The sequence below is a fragment of the Alosa alosa genome, chromosome 10, assembly GCF_017589495.1.
Source record: "Alosa alosa isolate M-15738 ecotype Scorff River chromosome 10, AALO_Geno_1.1, whole genome shotgun sequence".
Taxonomy (NCBI): Eukaryota; Metazoa; Chordata; class Actinopteri; order Clupeiformes; family Clupeidae; genus Alosa; species Alosa alosa.
This window is the reverse complement of record NC_063198.1, coordinates 6571080-6587475: the sequence shown is the minus strand read 5'-3', so window position 1 is coordinate 6587475 and position 16396 is coordinate 6571080. Positions and strand designations below refer to the sequence as shown.

The 16396-nt window shown below is 39.1% G+C and overlaps 1 protein-coding gene across 1 annotated transcript; it reads left to right on the top strand.

Annotated features, from left to right (window-relative positions):
• Positions 1 to 1966: 1966 nt before the first annotated feature.
• LOC125302497 lies at positions 1967 to 3443 on the top strand. Its single transcript, XM_048255710.1, has 4 exons — positions 1967 to 2136; positions 2267 to 2441; positions 2521 to 2600; positions 3082 to 3443. Exons 1-4 carry the CDS (start codon positions 1996 to 1998, stop codon positions 3349 to 3351), a joined length of 666 nt encoding a protein of 221 aa, XP_048111667.1. The 5' UTR covers positions 1967 to 1995; the 3' UTR covers positions 3352 to 3443.
• The last annotated feature ends 12953 nt before the right edge of the window (positions 3444 to 16396 follow it).

Sequence of the window (16396 nt, the reverse complement as noted above, 5' to 3'; positions counted from 1 at the left end):
TACCTATTACTATGAGGCTGTTATACAATGGCATTATAATTTGTCGCATATCTGAATATTATATTTTCCATGATAATGACTGGGAATAATAGTAGAGTGATAGCTTTCATATAGCAGAAAACCCCAAATGCAATTTTTACACACTGTATGCTCCATCGCGAAATGCTTGTGGCTAAAATAATTATTACTAGTGTAGGATTAGGTTAATGTATTTTTACATTTGCCGTAGTATTGTCGATAGGTTTAATAACACATTAAGGGGGTCCTTGGCCAGAACCTAGTGGTAGTGGGGGGCCTTGTTGTGGAAAAGTTTGGGAACCCCTGGGTTAGACCTATATAGCACGCACAAGCTGTAATTTTAAGAATATTGCCAAAACACTTGCCAAGAGACATCAGATGCGACAGTGCTGGGAACAAGCAGATAACTGTTTGGGGGAAAAATTCATGCTAACTTCCGATACCCGAGATGTACCCCTGAGTGCACTTCCAAGATCCCTCGCTAGAGTTTTGCAGTTCAGACTGGGAGAGAATGTTACTTTTGAGCATGTCATTAAAACCAGGTCCATCACTGGATACAGTAGCATACAAGATTGGCAGCTGTGTTGTTATCGGAATTGCGCATGCTGAGGACATTCCAGTGTTTATGAAAATCCACCACATTTTTGGAGTCAAGGGCATTTGGTGTCTGTGTGGAAAAATCTTACGGCGTTCCAGTTTCAATTGCCACCTACACTGCTATGTTCGACACTGTATATAAAGGTTGTTGAAATTATTAGTGGTATGATCATATTTTGAATGTGCATAAATGAATATTTTTCATGCTTTGATCTTCTGTCTTTTGCAGAGAATCTAATCGATGGCGAGACTCTCCTCTCCTTGAGTGACAGGATGATAGACAAATTACTCCCCCTCATTAAAACTCAAGTTCAGTTTACTAAGTTACTTGATAAATTAAAAGGGAAATCACATACAGTCACTGTAAGGTCAGTAGGTCTTGCCCATGAATGAGAAGTTATTTCACATAAAAAAGATTGGACATTTGATTATGAGATTCATAGGCCCGTTAAACTAACCATGAATTATGTTTCAGCTCTCCACAGGAAAGACCACACTTTGAATTGAACTTAAATAATAGTGTATATAGTTTTCAACTTCCTGCTTTTCCGCCTCTCCTGAGGAAAAAACTCTCAGAGGAGAGTCCAGACTTCCATACTCCAGCATACAGATCAAAATGGAGGTCGCAAATTATACAAGTCCTCTTTGACTCAATTTGTTTGTATACATGGTAAGTTTAACCTGATTAATTTCTCCTGTTCACTGTGCTTCATTTGCAATCGTGCCTATTTGCATGCATGACACTCTGTTAATTGTAATTTTCAAAGGTACCCAAGTAGTAAACAATATAATGGCATTTGTGGTTCTCTTGTGACAAAGTACCCTTTTCTATGTGATCGAACAGGACAAGGTTATGTAAGTACAGTAGTTTAATATACTCACAGGCATATAAGATACTAACTGTGGGCAGTTACCCCTCCACCATATCAGTAGGCATCATTGGTCTATTTACGTTGTATTCTTTTTACACAGGACAGTTGGTTGGGAATGCTTAAAAACAAGTTTAAAAAAGAGCGAATCCCACTGACCAATCCCGACATTGAATACTACAGAGCAAAACATGGGGGGGAAAAGTTTAAAACAATACAGGCAAGTCAGGCTCTTACAAGCCAAGTGGCAGACCAGACGCCTGCTTTCCAGGATGTGATTGAAGACGTAGTACCAAATGCAGTTTTTCAACATGACAAGGTAATAACAATAACTTGTAATCAAAACAGTTGTGTGTGTTTGTGCATGTGTATGTTATCCATATATTTAATAGATACCTTTAAGTAAAGTGTGACCTAGGTGTGTTTAGCTTTAGGAATTCATTAATGTACAATAACATTTGGAAAATATTCACAGGAAGATCCATATAGTGTTGGGAAGCATATTGCAAAAATGAAGGAGGAGTGTAAGAAAGTCCATCCAAACATTACCATCTTAAAGGATAAAATGAAAAGGACAACACACGAAAGAATGGAGTTTATCCAGAGTCACTCTACCAGGGAGTCATTACTGGAATTCCCTGCATTAAATCAGATCAGTATTGTAAGTTAAATTGTGTGCTTGGGGTTATTTTTTTCATAGTGTTATCTTCTTTCAGAAGAACTTGTTGTCTGTGGTATCTATGAAATGATTGTTTTACTGTTATTTTTTTATTCTTTTTCAGATTTTCTCAGAAATTGAAGAGAGATATAAAGTTGACCTGGACAAGATGCTGCTGCACGGCCTGGGGAGGGCAGCAGGGAAGATTATTGAGCAGGTGTCAAAAAAGAAGCAGGGAACTAACATTCTTTCCGAATACGAGATGGCACTGGGTGAAGCTTGCGAGGAGACTCACAAAGGTAATTCCACTGAATCTTTCATTAAGATGTATTCTGTCTTTGTTAGTACAAAGCTAATCTAAGGTGTCTTTAACTTTAGGACTCAAAATTTGTGCTGCAGCACTCATGCTCCCGCACCTGTTCAACGAGAACCCTGACAAGCTGTATGTGATTGATAAGGTAGGGGTACCACTTGAATGCTACTTGGGGAAAAATGTGACAGTGGACAGATGTCAGAATATGCTACATTTAGTTTTGCCTAAAACAAAAATAGATGTTTCAGCCCCATGTACACATGCTCATTTCAAATAACGCAAATGTATTTTCGGTACAATAGAAATATATAACAAAACTATGTGATATCCAACTTATTTAGGAAGTTGGGACATGTATCAAAGCATGTAATATTCAATCAAGAAAATGTCATTTTGAGTGTTCGACCAGCTTTTGGACAAGTGTGCTTATATCCTTCCATACAGTATTGTACTCTATTGTATATTGGTATATTAGTTGCATTTTAACAAATACCAAAACACCCAAAATGATACATTTTCTTAAAACATACTCCTTCTAGATGGGATATATTGAAGCATGTCCTATTTTTCTAAATGTCATGCACAGCACATGGATTTGTAATGCATTTCTGTTGGTGTATTTTCAGGTGCCCAGGGCTCCAACTCCTCTCCTGGTGGTGGATGGCAACCCTTTTGGAGATTGTAGCATAACCCTAACAATGGACGGCGTTTCTATAGCACACCCTGATGACATCACAATGGGTATTGCAGCGTTACTGGGGACATACTTCATTTTCGGAGTGAAATACGCTCAAAATATAAAAAAGACACTTGCATTCCTCCAGATAGCGTCAGGAATTACATCACAAGAAAAAATAAATCCAACGGTGGTTAGAATGGCCAATGCCTTACTGTAAGATTATTGTATTTATCCTTGCATGTATCTATTATTTTATTTATTGTATTTATTATTGTATTGTATTTATCAATAAATATCTGATTTAACAAAGTCTGCCTTTATCTGCCTACCTATTTAGCTACTGTATCAATAATTAATTAAATAAATAAATACATACATAAATAAATAAATAAATAAATAAGCTGCTACAGTAATATTCCATAAGGTTCTTCACAGAACTTGTAAGGGTTCCTCTAGTAACCTTATGGGGAGGTTCTTCCAGAAACCTTTAATTGAAGGTTCCTCAGAGAACCTTTTGAGGTTCCTCCACAGTTTCAAATTGAGGAACCCCAAAAGGTTCCTCGGGGTTCTTATAATTTTTACAGTGTATGGCAATGGTCGGTTTAATGGTCAGGGGAAATGGGGATCTGGAGAGGGCCTACTTTGATCACATCCACCGCCTTGTGGCCTGGTGTGAGGAAAGTGCTCTTGTCCTAAACCCCACAAAGACCAAAGAACTTGTGGTCAATACTAGGGGTGGAATACCTACATGTCATCCAGTTACAATTGGGGGCCAACACGTTGATGTTGTCTGCAGTTTTAAATATCTAGGTACTATCCTAGATCATAATCTAAATTTTACTGAACATGTAGATCATATTTTTAAAAGGGCAACCGAAAGATTGTTTCTTTTAAGGAAACTTAACAGTTTTGATGTTAGCAGAGGGGTCTTGAGGATGGTCTACACCAGTCTGCTGGAAAGTGTAATCTCATACAACATCTCATGCTGGTATGGGAATCTAGGGGCTAGGAGCAAAAGTAAACTCACAAAAATGATAAATATAGCCAGTAAAATCATACTGAACCCCCAGAGGCAGCTGGTGGAACTGTACAAAACACACACTAAGAGGAAAGCCCTACAGATAGTCCATGGTCCTTTACATCCACTACATCACACTTTTGAAAGACTCCCTTCAGGAAGAAGATAGAGTACCTACATCAAGCAGAAACATTTTTAAGAAATCTTTTATACCATCATCTATTAATTTGCTAAATCAATATAATTTATGAGTTTTATGATTAACTGATTAACTTATATTATTTACTGCATTTTATTGACAACTTCTTTTGCACATTTCCATGTTTCTATATGTTGTACCTGCTGTGTAGTCTTGTTTGTGCTCGCTATATGTCGTATCTGCTGTAGTCTTTGTGTGTGTTTGCATTATGTTGTTATTGTTGTATCTTTGTAGTAGTTTGTATGTAGTCTTTGTTTGTGTCTGCTTTATGTTGTACCTGTTGTGCAGTCTTGCTTGTGTGTGTTACATGTTTGGTGGGGCCAAAGACGAATTTCCACAGTAGTGGACAATAAAGACCTCTAATCTAATCTAACAAAGGTTGTTAAAATATTAGCCTATGTCCATGCTTTTATCAAGTGTATGAATATTAGCAACTCTTTCTTTAGGGCACCTGTGCATAATTCTTTGACATTCTACCAATGTATTTGAGACTGACATTCACTTACTAAATAACACTGCTTTTCTGGCCAGACGATATACGCAAACTTCAGGAGGATGCTGCGTTTGCCAGCCCTGGCAGCTGCCAATAGGCAGGGACCCCCTAACACAGGCGCAGGGCTCGAAATGGCAGCTGCCTGCCACTCAGGATGGCATGACTCTGGCATGGGCCCATCCCCCTAGCATCCCGCTTCCTAAAGGCTGCACGGCTGGTTAAACACGGTTAAATCTTGTCAGCTTGGGTTCACAATTAACCATGTGCACTGCACCCTGATCGGGGTTGACCGATACCAATATCAATATCCAATAGGTCCAGATGGCTGATAACTAATTCGACCGATATTTTGGGCGAGCATTTATTTAGCTGTTTGTTTGGTTATTTGGCTGGTCCGGCTGAACTCTTATCTTTAGGCTATTAGCTAAGCATATAGTCATCATAAGTCATAAATTGCCTGATGCCAAAGTCTGTCCCTTATGATGTCTCTGCTAATATACCTTTATGAAATGTCAAAGAAGGAACCATGGCACCATATATTTGAAAAATAAAAATAAAATAAATATGTTAAAAAGAAAATAAATTCTCACACTCATAATATTGTAAGGATTGCACAAGATGCACCTCAGGAAGAATTGCGTTTGGCCAAGGAAAGTTTTAAATGTGTCTTGAACATTAGGACAGAACAGTGAAGCAGTGGTAAATATTAGCAGTGGTGAATTAACAATTTTAGGGCTGAAACGATTCATCGAGTTACTCGAATAACTCGATTACAAAAATTAGTCAGGGCAAAAACCCTGCCTCGAAGACTCGTTAAATTCCGATGACGCGCACTAAACGCGCAGGGATCTGATTGTTCCACACTGACCGTTGTTCAGGAAGCACACCACTAGCGCGTGAATCGTGATACATTCTGAATTTAGCTGGCGCGATGGCGGAGTCAAGATGGCCATAAATGGCAGAGAATGTCTACATTTTTTAAGTAAAGTTTTGTGATCATTACATACTCAAAAAGGAAAAGAACAAGCATCTGAACCGAAAACATCCACTCCATGCTGTTTCACCAAGCGTCAATAAAGGCTATAGTAAGTATCTATCAATCTTTCTACCCTACACTGATGTTGGCTGATTTTAATCACATACCGTATTTGTAGCGATGTCGTGATATAATGTTTAGCTTTGATGTTTTTAAGTAGTAAACTTATTCACGTTCAATTGCAAGACAGTATGCCTGCACCCTCATCTTCCCTCACGCACCGCATACGCGCACACACACACACACACAGGTTGCTAGGTTACCATAGCAAATAGGCTCACCCCAGAAATTATTTTTAGTAGCCTAATGGTAAAATTATTTGTTAGTAGCCTAATGGTAAATGCTGCAGGTGTAGAAATCTACATAAAACAGGTCTTGTCAGGTCTGGTCTAGATTACAGCATGAAACTTGTTGTGCATATTAATACATTAAATTGCTTTCCCTCTTCTCCCTCCCAGCACTTCACAACATAGTATGGACAGCTTTGTTCGCCCAGCTAAGTCATGCACAAGAGGCTGCAATTTTACAGAGAGCATTTTGAAGATGATTATATTATTGGCACTGGCACTTATAAACACTAAATGGGTAAATTGCAATAAAAGGGCTTTGGAGCCGAATGTTGGAGTTAGAATAAATACCTCTGTGCCAATTGCTTGATCATTTTACAGCCATGTCATTTTCGTTATGCATTATTTGTTTTTTGGTTGTTGAAAAATGCAAAAAAAAAAAAATCTGATTAATCGATCGATAAAGTGCTAGATTAATCGATTACAAAAATAATCGATAGCTGCAGCCCTACATACAGCTATGTGCAGTGTGGAAACAACATTATAAGAGTAATAAGAATAAGTCTATGTGCAGGATGAATAGTATAAAGATCAGTAGAATAACTATGTATAAATGTAATTACATTAGGCCTATGTACATTTGTAAATAAATAGAAAACTATGGGTGAGAGGGATAAATTAATTTTATTTAATCGTAAAAGTAAATTGCATTCAATTAAATTGCAATTAAAAATCTTTCCAGTAGGCTTTAATGTCACGCAAAAAGTACAACCAAAGCTGAGCTTGATCACCTAGAACGTCTAAAGAACCAGAACTTGAGTGTAGTTTTTTGCTGGGTCCCAGGCCATGTTGGTCTGAGGGGAAATGAGAAAGCGGACAGTGCTGCTAAGCAAGCCCTCAATGAAGAAGTCACAGAATGTCAAATCCCTGCCCCAGACCTTAAACCTATACTGAACTCTTACATCTCAGATAAGTGGCAATCTGAATGGGATTAATGTACCAACAACAAGCAAGGAATGTGAATTTTTGGCACATTTTCATGATCCACTGGGTCGTTATGGGCCACACAAAATACAGTGTTGCTAAAATTACTCCTATTGTGGCTATTAGAGACATGCGTTCATACAAGGATACAAGGATACAAGGAAGTTTATTGTCACATGCATATAGTTACTGGAAGTAAGAAATGCAGTGAAATTATGTCTGGTGTCAGCCTATTTGTGCATTAATTGGGGTAAAAAAAGTGCAGTAGAAGAGGGGTTTAGTAGATTAAGTGGCAAGGGCTGCATAAAAAAGGTGGGGGAGGATTGGGATTGGGTGGGGGGGCACCAACAAGGAGCACCCAAGAGCAACAGGGGCAAGGAAAAACTCCCTTACCAAGGAAGAAACCTTGGGCAGATCCACGGCTCAAGGGGCTAACCCAACTGCCAGGGGTCTTGGTGTGTGTGTTGGGGGGATGACAGGGGAGATGGGATAGTGTGCTGTGTATGTGGGGAGAGGGCAGTGTGCAATATGTGTGTTGGAGAAGCTTCCTCATGAGACAATGTGCTGTGTATTGGGGGGGGGGGCAGTGTGCTGTAAGTATGTTGGGGATGTGTGTTGGAGAAGCTTCCTGATGAAATAATGTGCTGTGTATGTAGGGGGGGGGGGGGGGCAGGGACTTACTATTGCAAGCAGAGTACTGTATGTAATGTATGTGAGTGATGACAGTGAAGATGTGTGTGTGGGGGGGGGGGGAGTGGAGCAGTGACTGTGTGTGTGTGTGTGTGTGTAGTGTGTAGGTGGGTAGGTGGGGGCAGTGTGCTGTAAGTATGTAGAGGATGTGTGTTGGAGAAGATCCTGAAGACAATGTGCTGTGTATGTGGGGGGCAGTGTGCAGCAAGTATGTAGAGGAGGGCTTACTGTAGCAAGCAGTGTGCTGTATGTATGTGAAGTGATGACAGTGATGATGTAAGTGTGTGTGTGTGTTGGGGGTCAGGGACTTACTATTGCAAGCAGAGTACTGTATGTAATGTATGTGAGTGATGACAGTGAAGATGTGTGTGTGGGCAGGGAGTGGAGCAGTGACTGTGTGTGTATGTGTGTAGTGTGTGTGTGTGGGGTAGGTGGGGGCAGTGTGCTGTAAGTATGTAGAGGATGTGTGTTGGAGAAGATCCTGAAGACAATGTGCTGTGTATGTGGGGGCAGTGTGCAGCAAGTATGTAGAGGAGTGCTGTATGTATGTGAAGTGATGACAGTGATGATGTAAGTGTGTGTGTGTTGGGGATGGGGTGGGGTGGGGTGGGGGTGGGGGCAGAAAGGCTAGGCAATCAAGGACATGGGTAGATGGAGGAGAAATCAAAAATAATAAATAAAAAAGTGTGCAAAAGTTGGAGAAAGTCAGATATGTGTGTGTGTGTGTGTTTTTGACGTGTGATGAAATAAGAAAATAAATAAAAGGTCTGTAGCATAGGGAGAGGGATGTAAAAGTGCTAAAAAGTCTTGTAGGTGTGTGTGTGTGTGGGGGGTCATGAGTGCTGAGGAGGAATGAGTGCAAAGTCAGTATAGTGTGAGTTCAGAGTTGGGAAATGTTTGAGAGTGCTGAGGAGTGAATGTGTGCAAAGTCAGTATAGTGTGAGTTCAGAGTTCGGATGGCCTGGGGATAAAACTTCTCCTGAGTCTCTCAGTTCTGGCTTTGTGACTACATAAGCGTCTTCTTGATTTCAGCGGTAGGAATAATCCATTGTTAGGATGAGAAGAGTCCTTCAGAATCTTTTGGGCTCTTAGGAGTACTCTTCTGGAATAGATATCTTGTAGAGCAGGGAGTTGAGTTCTTATAGTACGTTCAGCTGAGCGCACTACTCTCTGCAGAGAGTACTACAATCTCTAACTGTGGAGTTCCCATACCAGGTGATGATGCTACCAGTTAGAACACTCTCAACCGCTGAAGTGTAGAAGGCCTTCATGATGGATGTAGAAACTTTGAATTTCCTTAGCTGACGAAGGAAGTAGAGTCGTTGTCTGGACTTCTTCAGAACATATTGAGTGTTAACAGTCCATGTTAAGTCTTCAGTAATGTGGACACCAAGGTATTTAAAACTTGTGACTCTCTCTACAGGTTGCCCGCTGATCATTAGTGGGGTGTAACTGTAGTTCTGCTGCTGCCTTCTGTAATCCACTACCATTTCCTTGGTTTTATTGATATTCAGTGTCAAGCTGTTAGATTGACACCACTGTGCCACCTCATCAACCTGATCCAAGTAGAACTGTTCATTGTTGTTACTAATCAGGCCCAAGATCACTGTGTCATCTGCAAACTTGATGATGGAGGTATGACTACTGTTGGCTTTGCAGTCATGTGTGTAGATGTTGTACAGCAGTGGACTCAAAACACAGCCTTGGGGAGCACCAGTGCTGATGGTTAATGAGTCAGATGTCAGACCCCCACTCTAACCACTTGTGAACGGTTGGTGAGGAAGTCAAATATCCAGTGACACAGGGTGGTGTTCAGTCCTAAGGCCTTCATCTTTGTGACCAAGGTGAGAGGTACTATCGTGTTGAATGCTGAACTAAAGTCAATGAACAGCATCCTCACATAATTCCCATTCCCCTCCTCCAGGTGAGTTAAGGTGGTGTGCATGAGGTTTGAGATGGCATCCTCTGTAGACCTGTTGGCTCTGTAAGCAAATTGGAGGGGGTCGAAGGAGGCAGGGAGGGATGAGCAGATAATGTTTTTCACAAGCTTCTCAAAACACTTCATCACTGTAGACGTCAGGGCTACTGGGCGGTAGTCATTCAGACATGATGGACTTTTGTCATGAGTATCCAGCTACATTCAATTAGTTAAGTAAAATACATTCACACACACACAAAAAACATCACTAATGTTGTGGACATTCCTTTATTCTGAGATACATCAATAGGCTCTCAAAACAATCCCAAACAGACATAAGATCTTTATAGAGCAAATCCATATCGATTATTTGTCAAATAAACCAGTAAAACAGAATTAGGGGATGGAATATATAACATTCACACTCATAGCTCAATTTTTTTTTAAAAATCAGTGAAAAAGTATCCTGACAAACAAGCAGCATTTTAATGCCTTAGTCATATTTCATAATTTCACATTTTTCTCTAGGTTACCTGATAGCCCAGTTTGAGAGGTGCAAGGCCAGCGACATTATTTATTTTGCAGCCAATCACTGCTGTTGTTTTATTTTATTGATTTGATTTTAGTCATAGAAGCTAAATTCGAAGGCAGGCCACAGGTAAAATCCAACGAACCGCATTCACCCATAAGGCAATAGTTGAATAGAGCTTTTGAGGTATTGCCACTGCTCCAACACTGAAAGGCACTGTTAGAATGCTTGGATCAAGCCAGGTTCAGCATAGCGTATGTCACTGTCTGCTCACGTTGGTGACCGGACCAGGGCAAGCACACTTTTCGCAGTTCCCGGCCGGAAATGCAGTCTAGTTATTATTTTTCCCGTCTCCCTAATTTTTTTGTCAGCTCTAGCCCCTAGGCCCTTTGAGACAGAGACACCCGTTCCAACTTTAAAATGTTTGGTCAGTACCGGTGTAAGTTGCTCGCGAAGATGACGCTGTTAAGATCCGCCATATTGGATTGAACAGAAAGCTTAAACTAAATTTTCACAGGTCACAAATTTGGTCTGAACGCCATGCGCGAACTTGGACGTACATTATCCTTGGACCAAGCCTCACAAAAGTTACCAGAAGGATTTTTGATTTTTCGGCGTTTGCCCGTCACAGCCAAAGCGAAATCGGTGGCTTAAGTCTCGAAACAGGAAGTCGTCCATATCTCAGGAACACTGTCACATATCGATACCAAATTTTGTATATGAACTCGGGACTCCAATGTGAGGGTGCATAAGCTAAAAAAAAAAGAAAACATTCCAAAAGTTTCCATCATTTGGCAAACCACCCATCCATATTTGGTAACTATCACCTTTCACATTTGCAGTTGTACTGCTATCACAATGCCTTCCATGTATGCACAATGTCTCTGGGCAGCCTTGCCCAATCATGAAATCCTTGCTCTGCCATGGGATATATACAGTCAGCAACTAGTCATAATCGTGGTTACCGCCCCCAGTTGCTGTGGTTACTGTGGCTGAAAAGTCCCTGAGGGGAAAAACATTCGTTTCGATTGCATGTAATCTAATGGAGGTGCACTGGCTTGAGTACAGAAAGCACCTATAAAAATATTAAATCTTTTAGCAAACATCACTAAACGACACAGACACTCTTAACTTTAGAACTCCTTTTTTTTTTTTTTAAGAGTCATTCAGGAAGCATTTTAGCCCTAAAAGTAGCGCCTGAGTCTGTGAAACAGAGGAATTACAACTTAGAATACATAATCCAATTTACGTTCCCATTCTTTATTGTGTTTACCTGTGATGAATCAGATTTTAGCGTGCAAAATAGCCTACATTTAATGGTCATAATAATGTGATGAAAAGTGGACAAAAATGCAATCAAGTTATGAAACGAGACGTTGCCAGAATAGTTTGACATTATCTTTGCTAAGTGAATATTTTATTAGGCCTATGAGGTAAAAAGCAGAGAAAGCAACATGTGGTTTAGTCTGTAGCCTACTGCATAAAAATCTAAGCCTACACATTTCCTCTTTCTTACTCGACTTCTTTTTTATCTTCAAACGTGTTCTTAAGTGGCACCGCGAAAAATTATTGCATGGTGCAACAATCTAATCTTAAAATAATTACAATTATTTATGTCTCTGTGTGGTATATAACCTACTTGGGATGCTTACATGCAGATGTCAAAGTGTTTCTATTTTCGTATTGATGTGAATTAATGTGTAGATCCGAAGTTTAAATGGTAGGCCTATAGCTGTGACGTGCAGTCACCTGACATCACCGTCAAATCAGAGGATATTTCAGAACTATTAACGTGGACAGCTATCCTTAAGAGCATCTTAAGAGCAGTGCATCTTGCGTTCACGCCACGAGCATGTTCGGGAAACAGTCGGAAAAACCAAACGAACGATCGTAAGATGAATCGTAGAAAACCCTCTTAAGAGCGTGTCTCCTTCGTTATCGGGGAAGTGGGCCCAGAACTTGAGTGTAGTTTTTTGCTGGGTCCCAGGCCATGTTGGTCTGAGGGGAAATGAGAAAGCGGACAGTGCTGCTAAGCAGGCCCTCAATGAAGAAGTCACAGAATGTCAAATCCCTGCCCCAGACCTTAAACCTATACTGAACTCTTACATCTCAGATAAGTGGCAATCTGAATGGGATTAATGTACCAACAACAAGCAAGGAATGTGAACTTTGGCACATTTTCATGATCCACTGGGTCGTTATGGGCCACACAAAATACGGTGTTGCTAAAATTACTCCTATTGTGGCTATTAGAGACATGCGTTCATGAGTATCCAGCTACATTCAATGAGTTAAGTAAAATACATTCACACACACAAAAAAAACATCACTAATGTTGTGGACATTCCTTTATTCTGAGATACATCAATGGGCTCTCAAAACAATCCCAAACAGACATAAGGTCTTTATAGAGGAAATCCATATAGATTATTTGTCAAATAAACCAGTAAAACAGAATTAGGGGATGGAATATATAACATTCACACTCATAGCTCATATTTTTTAAATAAATCAGTGAAAAAGTACCCTGACAAACAAGCAGCATTTTAATGCCTTAGTCATATTTCATAATTTCAAATTTTTCTCTAGGTTACCTGATTTTCTCTAGGTTACCAGTTTGAGAGGTGCAAGACGCGTGACATTATTTATTTTTGCAGCCAATCACTGCTGTTGCACTGTAAAAAGTTTAACGTAAAATTTAAACTTGCAGGCAGCAAATAACCAGTAAGTTGCTGTATTTCACTCTACAGTACACCTACTGTATATGAAATCACAGTACCTATGCCTGATACTGTAAATGCAAACTACAGTAGTACTACCAGTGCTGTAATGTATACAGTATTGAATTGTAACGTTAGACCAACGGTTGCAGTCAGCCTGATCCACCACCAGTAGCAGAGTGAAGCAGCACGTAGCAGAAATAGAAGAAAAAAAGATAAACAGTGTTAGATAACAATTTTCAACTGAAACTGAAGGCTACTTACAGTTGAAACTTTAGAATAATCATTTATATATATATATATATACTGTATGTTTTTTGAGTTTACTGTCAACATGCCAGGCTGAAGATGGTGTTAGCATAACTCAGTTTCGCAAGGTATATTTAACGTTAGCCAGCTGGGTGAGCTCATTGATGATGTTTGCTTGCAGCAACAGCCATTCGCTCGGACGAACAGCGGTTAATGATAGTCAGATGTGACTTAAAGTTAACTTATTAAACTCTCAAAACCGTACATGATTAGGAGGAGTTAACGTTAGAGCTACATAAGTTAGCTGGTAGCAGCTAGCAGCTAAACCTCCACGTTAACATTCAGCAGCACATCATCTTCAGCCTAACATTGTGACAGTAACATACTAGGCCTAGCACTACGAGCGAATGTTTTATATAAATTATATGAATATAATAAACTGTAACTTACTGAGAACTAAGGTAGGCCTAATATAAATGAGACTGCCATAACGTTAACGTAACATAAAACATTAACGTTAATTCCACCATCACAGCAACAGCAACTATGATAGCTAGCCTAACGTTGACGTTACTTACTTAGTTGATCCAACAAGCATGGATGAGTTTGTAAGTTGGACAGTACAACGTACATAGACTGTACACATGCCCGAATTTAATGTAGTACAATTTCACAATGAAACATTAACGTTACATAAATAAATGCTTGCTTACCATTAAGGTGGAGCTGCGAACTTGACAGAGTGCTGAACACCGTTGGTCTGACTCTGACTGAACTGTTGCTCAAAAATGATCTCCCGCCGGACAGTTCAAACGTCGTCGCGCGGTGCACTACGTTTCAATCACCACGTCAAAATTTACCAGTAAACCATAAATCCATGACTTTTCAATATCTTTTCAAAATGATGATTTGGATGGAAAATCAACATAATATCAATGTCACCTTGCTATCTGGGAGCTTAACTTTGTATTTATGTGCAAAAAGAAAACAGAAAACCCAAACTGATTTTCCGCCATGTTTTTTCAAAAAGCTGACAAGTGAGGGAGGTGTCAGATTTATTACTGTGTTATGATTCACAGCAAATTTTTATTACTGTAGTTTGACCATTTTCGACCATAATTCATAGTGAAACCACAGCAAAATACTGTATTCACAAATACAGTACACATGTTTCCCAAAAACAGCAGTCATGCTGTGAAAATCACAGAATCTTGTTACAGTGTGTTTTATTTTATTGATTTGATTTTAGTCATAGAAGCTAAATTCGAAGGCAGGCCACAGGTAAAATCCAACGAACCGCATTCACCCCGCAAGGCAATAGTTGAATAGAGCTTTTGAGGTATTGCCACTGCTCCAACACTGAAAGGCACTGTTAGAATGCTTGGATCAAGCCAGGTTCAGCATAGCGTATGTCACTGTCTGTCTGCTCACGTTGGTGACCGGACCAGGGCAAGCACACTTTCGCAGTTCCCGCCGGAAATGCAGTCTAGTTACAGTGCATGAAAATGCACTGTACTGTTCTTCCAAGGCAACAACATCAACAACAACTTATTATTATTCCGCTTACCACTTTTTCCGTACGCAATTTCTCTTGAACAGTTTAGTTTAACTTAGAAACTTCGTTCAAACTTTGTAACATAGGTCTTCAAACGGACCAAGCTGCTATGTCTTTTCAACTGTGAAACTTTTATACTTTTTAAACTATTAAAGAAAAACTTTTTAAAAATCCCCATAGACTTAACATTGCCGATTGTGACATCATAATACGGCCGTTAAGCAAATAGAATCCTATGGCAGGTGTTCAGGCCACCTGCAGCCTCAGGCTTTAAGCATACAATCTGGGTCAATTAAGACTACACATCCTATTCAACTGTTTCCTCTGCCCAAAACTGTTTCAAAATAAAAGTCCTCACTACAATAATCCACTGTTAAACAATGTAACCCATTAAACTACTGAATTTTTTACATTCAACTTTTAAACGGTCTACTTTTAAACTATCATTAAACTATCTATCTATTAAACTAGCTGTCTATCAACAACTTTTAACTTGTCATCAACTACGTCAACACTTTTCATCAACTATGACTCCTACCCACTGTAGCTAGTTAGCATGGTTAGCAACGTTAGCATGTTAGCATTGTTAACATTTACAGCATTAGCAAAACTGCTAAAAATGATTAGCTAGGTTAGCTAAGTCACATAGTTAACATGTTAGCATTATTAGCATGATAGTTAGCATAACAACTAAAAATGATTAGCTAGGTTAGCTAAGTCACATGGTTAGCATAGTTTACATGTTAACATTGTTAGCATGTTAGTTAGCATAGTTAGCATAACTACTAAAAATGATTAGCTAGGTTAGCTAAGTCACATGTTTAGCATAGTTAGCATGTTAACATTGTTAGCATGCTAGTTAGCATAACTATTAAAAATGATAAGCTTGGTTAGCTCACATGGTTAACATAGTTAGCATGTTAGCATTACTAGCATAGTTAACATGTTTAGCAAAACTGCTAGAAAATGTTAGTTAAGTTAGCTAAGTAGCATGGTTAGCATAGTTAGCATTGCTAACATAGTTAGCATGTTTAACAAAACTGCTAGAAAATGTTAGTTAAGTTAGCTAAGTAGCATGGTTAACATAGTTAACATTGCTAACATGGTTAGCATGTTTAGCAAAACTGCTAGAAAACGTTAACTAAGTTAGCTAAGTAGCATGGTTAGCATGTTAGCATTGCTAACACTGCTATAAAACATTAGCTAAGTAACATGGTTAACATAGTTAAAAATCTTAGCATAACTACTAGCAAACATTAGAGCCATTCCAACTTTCAGTTATCATCAAATATCTACCTATACACAGCCATTAAACTATTTGAATATCAACATTCATTAAACTTCCAGTCTGTCAACAACTTTTAAACTATTTACCTTCAACTTTTTTAAACTATCATTAAACTATCTATTAAACTAGCTGTCTATCAACAACTTTTAAACTATCTACTGTCTATTAACAACTTGTAAACTATCTACATTCAGCTTTTAAACAGTCTACTTTTAAACTATCAACTTTTATTAAGCTATGCAACCACCATGTCTATCCTAGCATCACCGTAGTAACCATCTCTGTATTATCTGTTT

Excerpts from the sequence above, each read along its gene's own strand:
- LOC125302497 (XM_048255710.1), top strand. The coding sequence starts at position 1,996 with ATGAAGGAGGAGTGTAAGAAAGTCCATCCAAACATTACCATCTTAAAG. Across the intron at positions 2,442-2,520 it reads TTGCGAGGAGACTCACAAAG|GACTCAAAATTTGTGCTGCA; the intron begins GTAATTCCACTG and ends CTTTAACTTTAG. Across the intron at positions 2,601-3,081 it reads AGCTGTATGTGATTGATAAG|GTGCCCAGGGCTCCAACTCC; the intron begins GTAGGGGTACCA and ends GTGTATTTTCAG.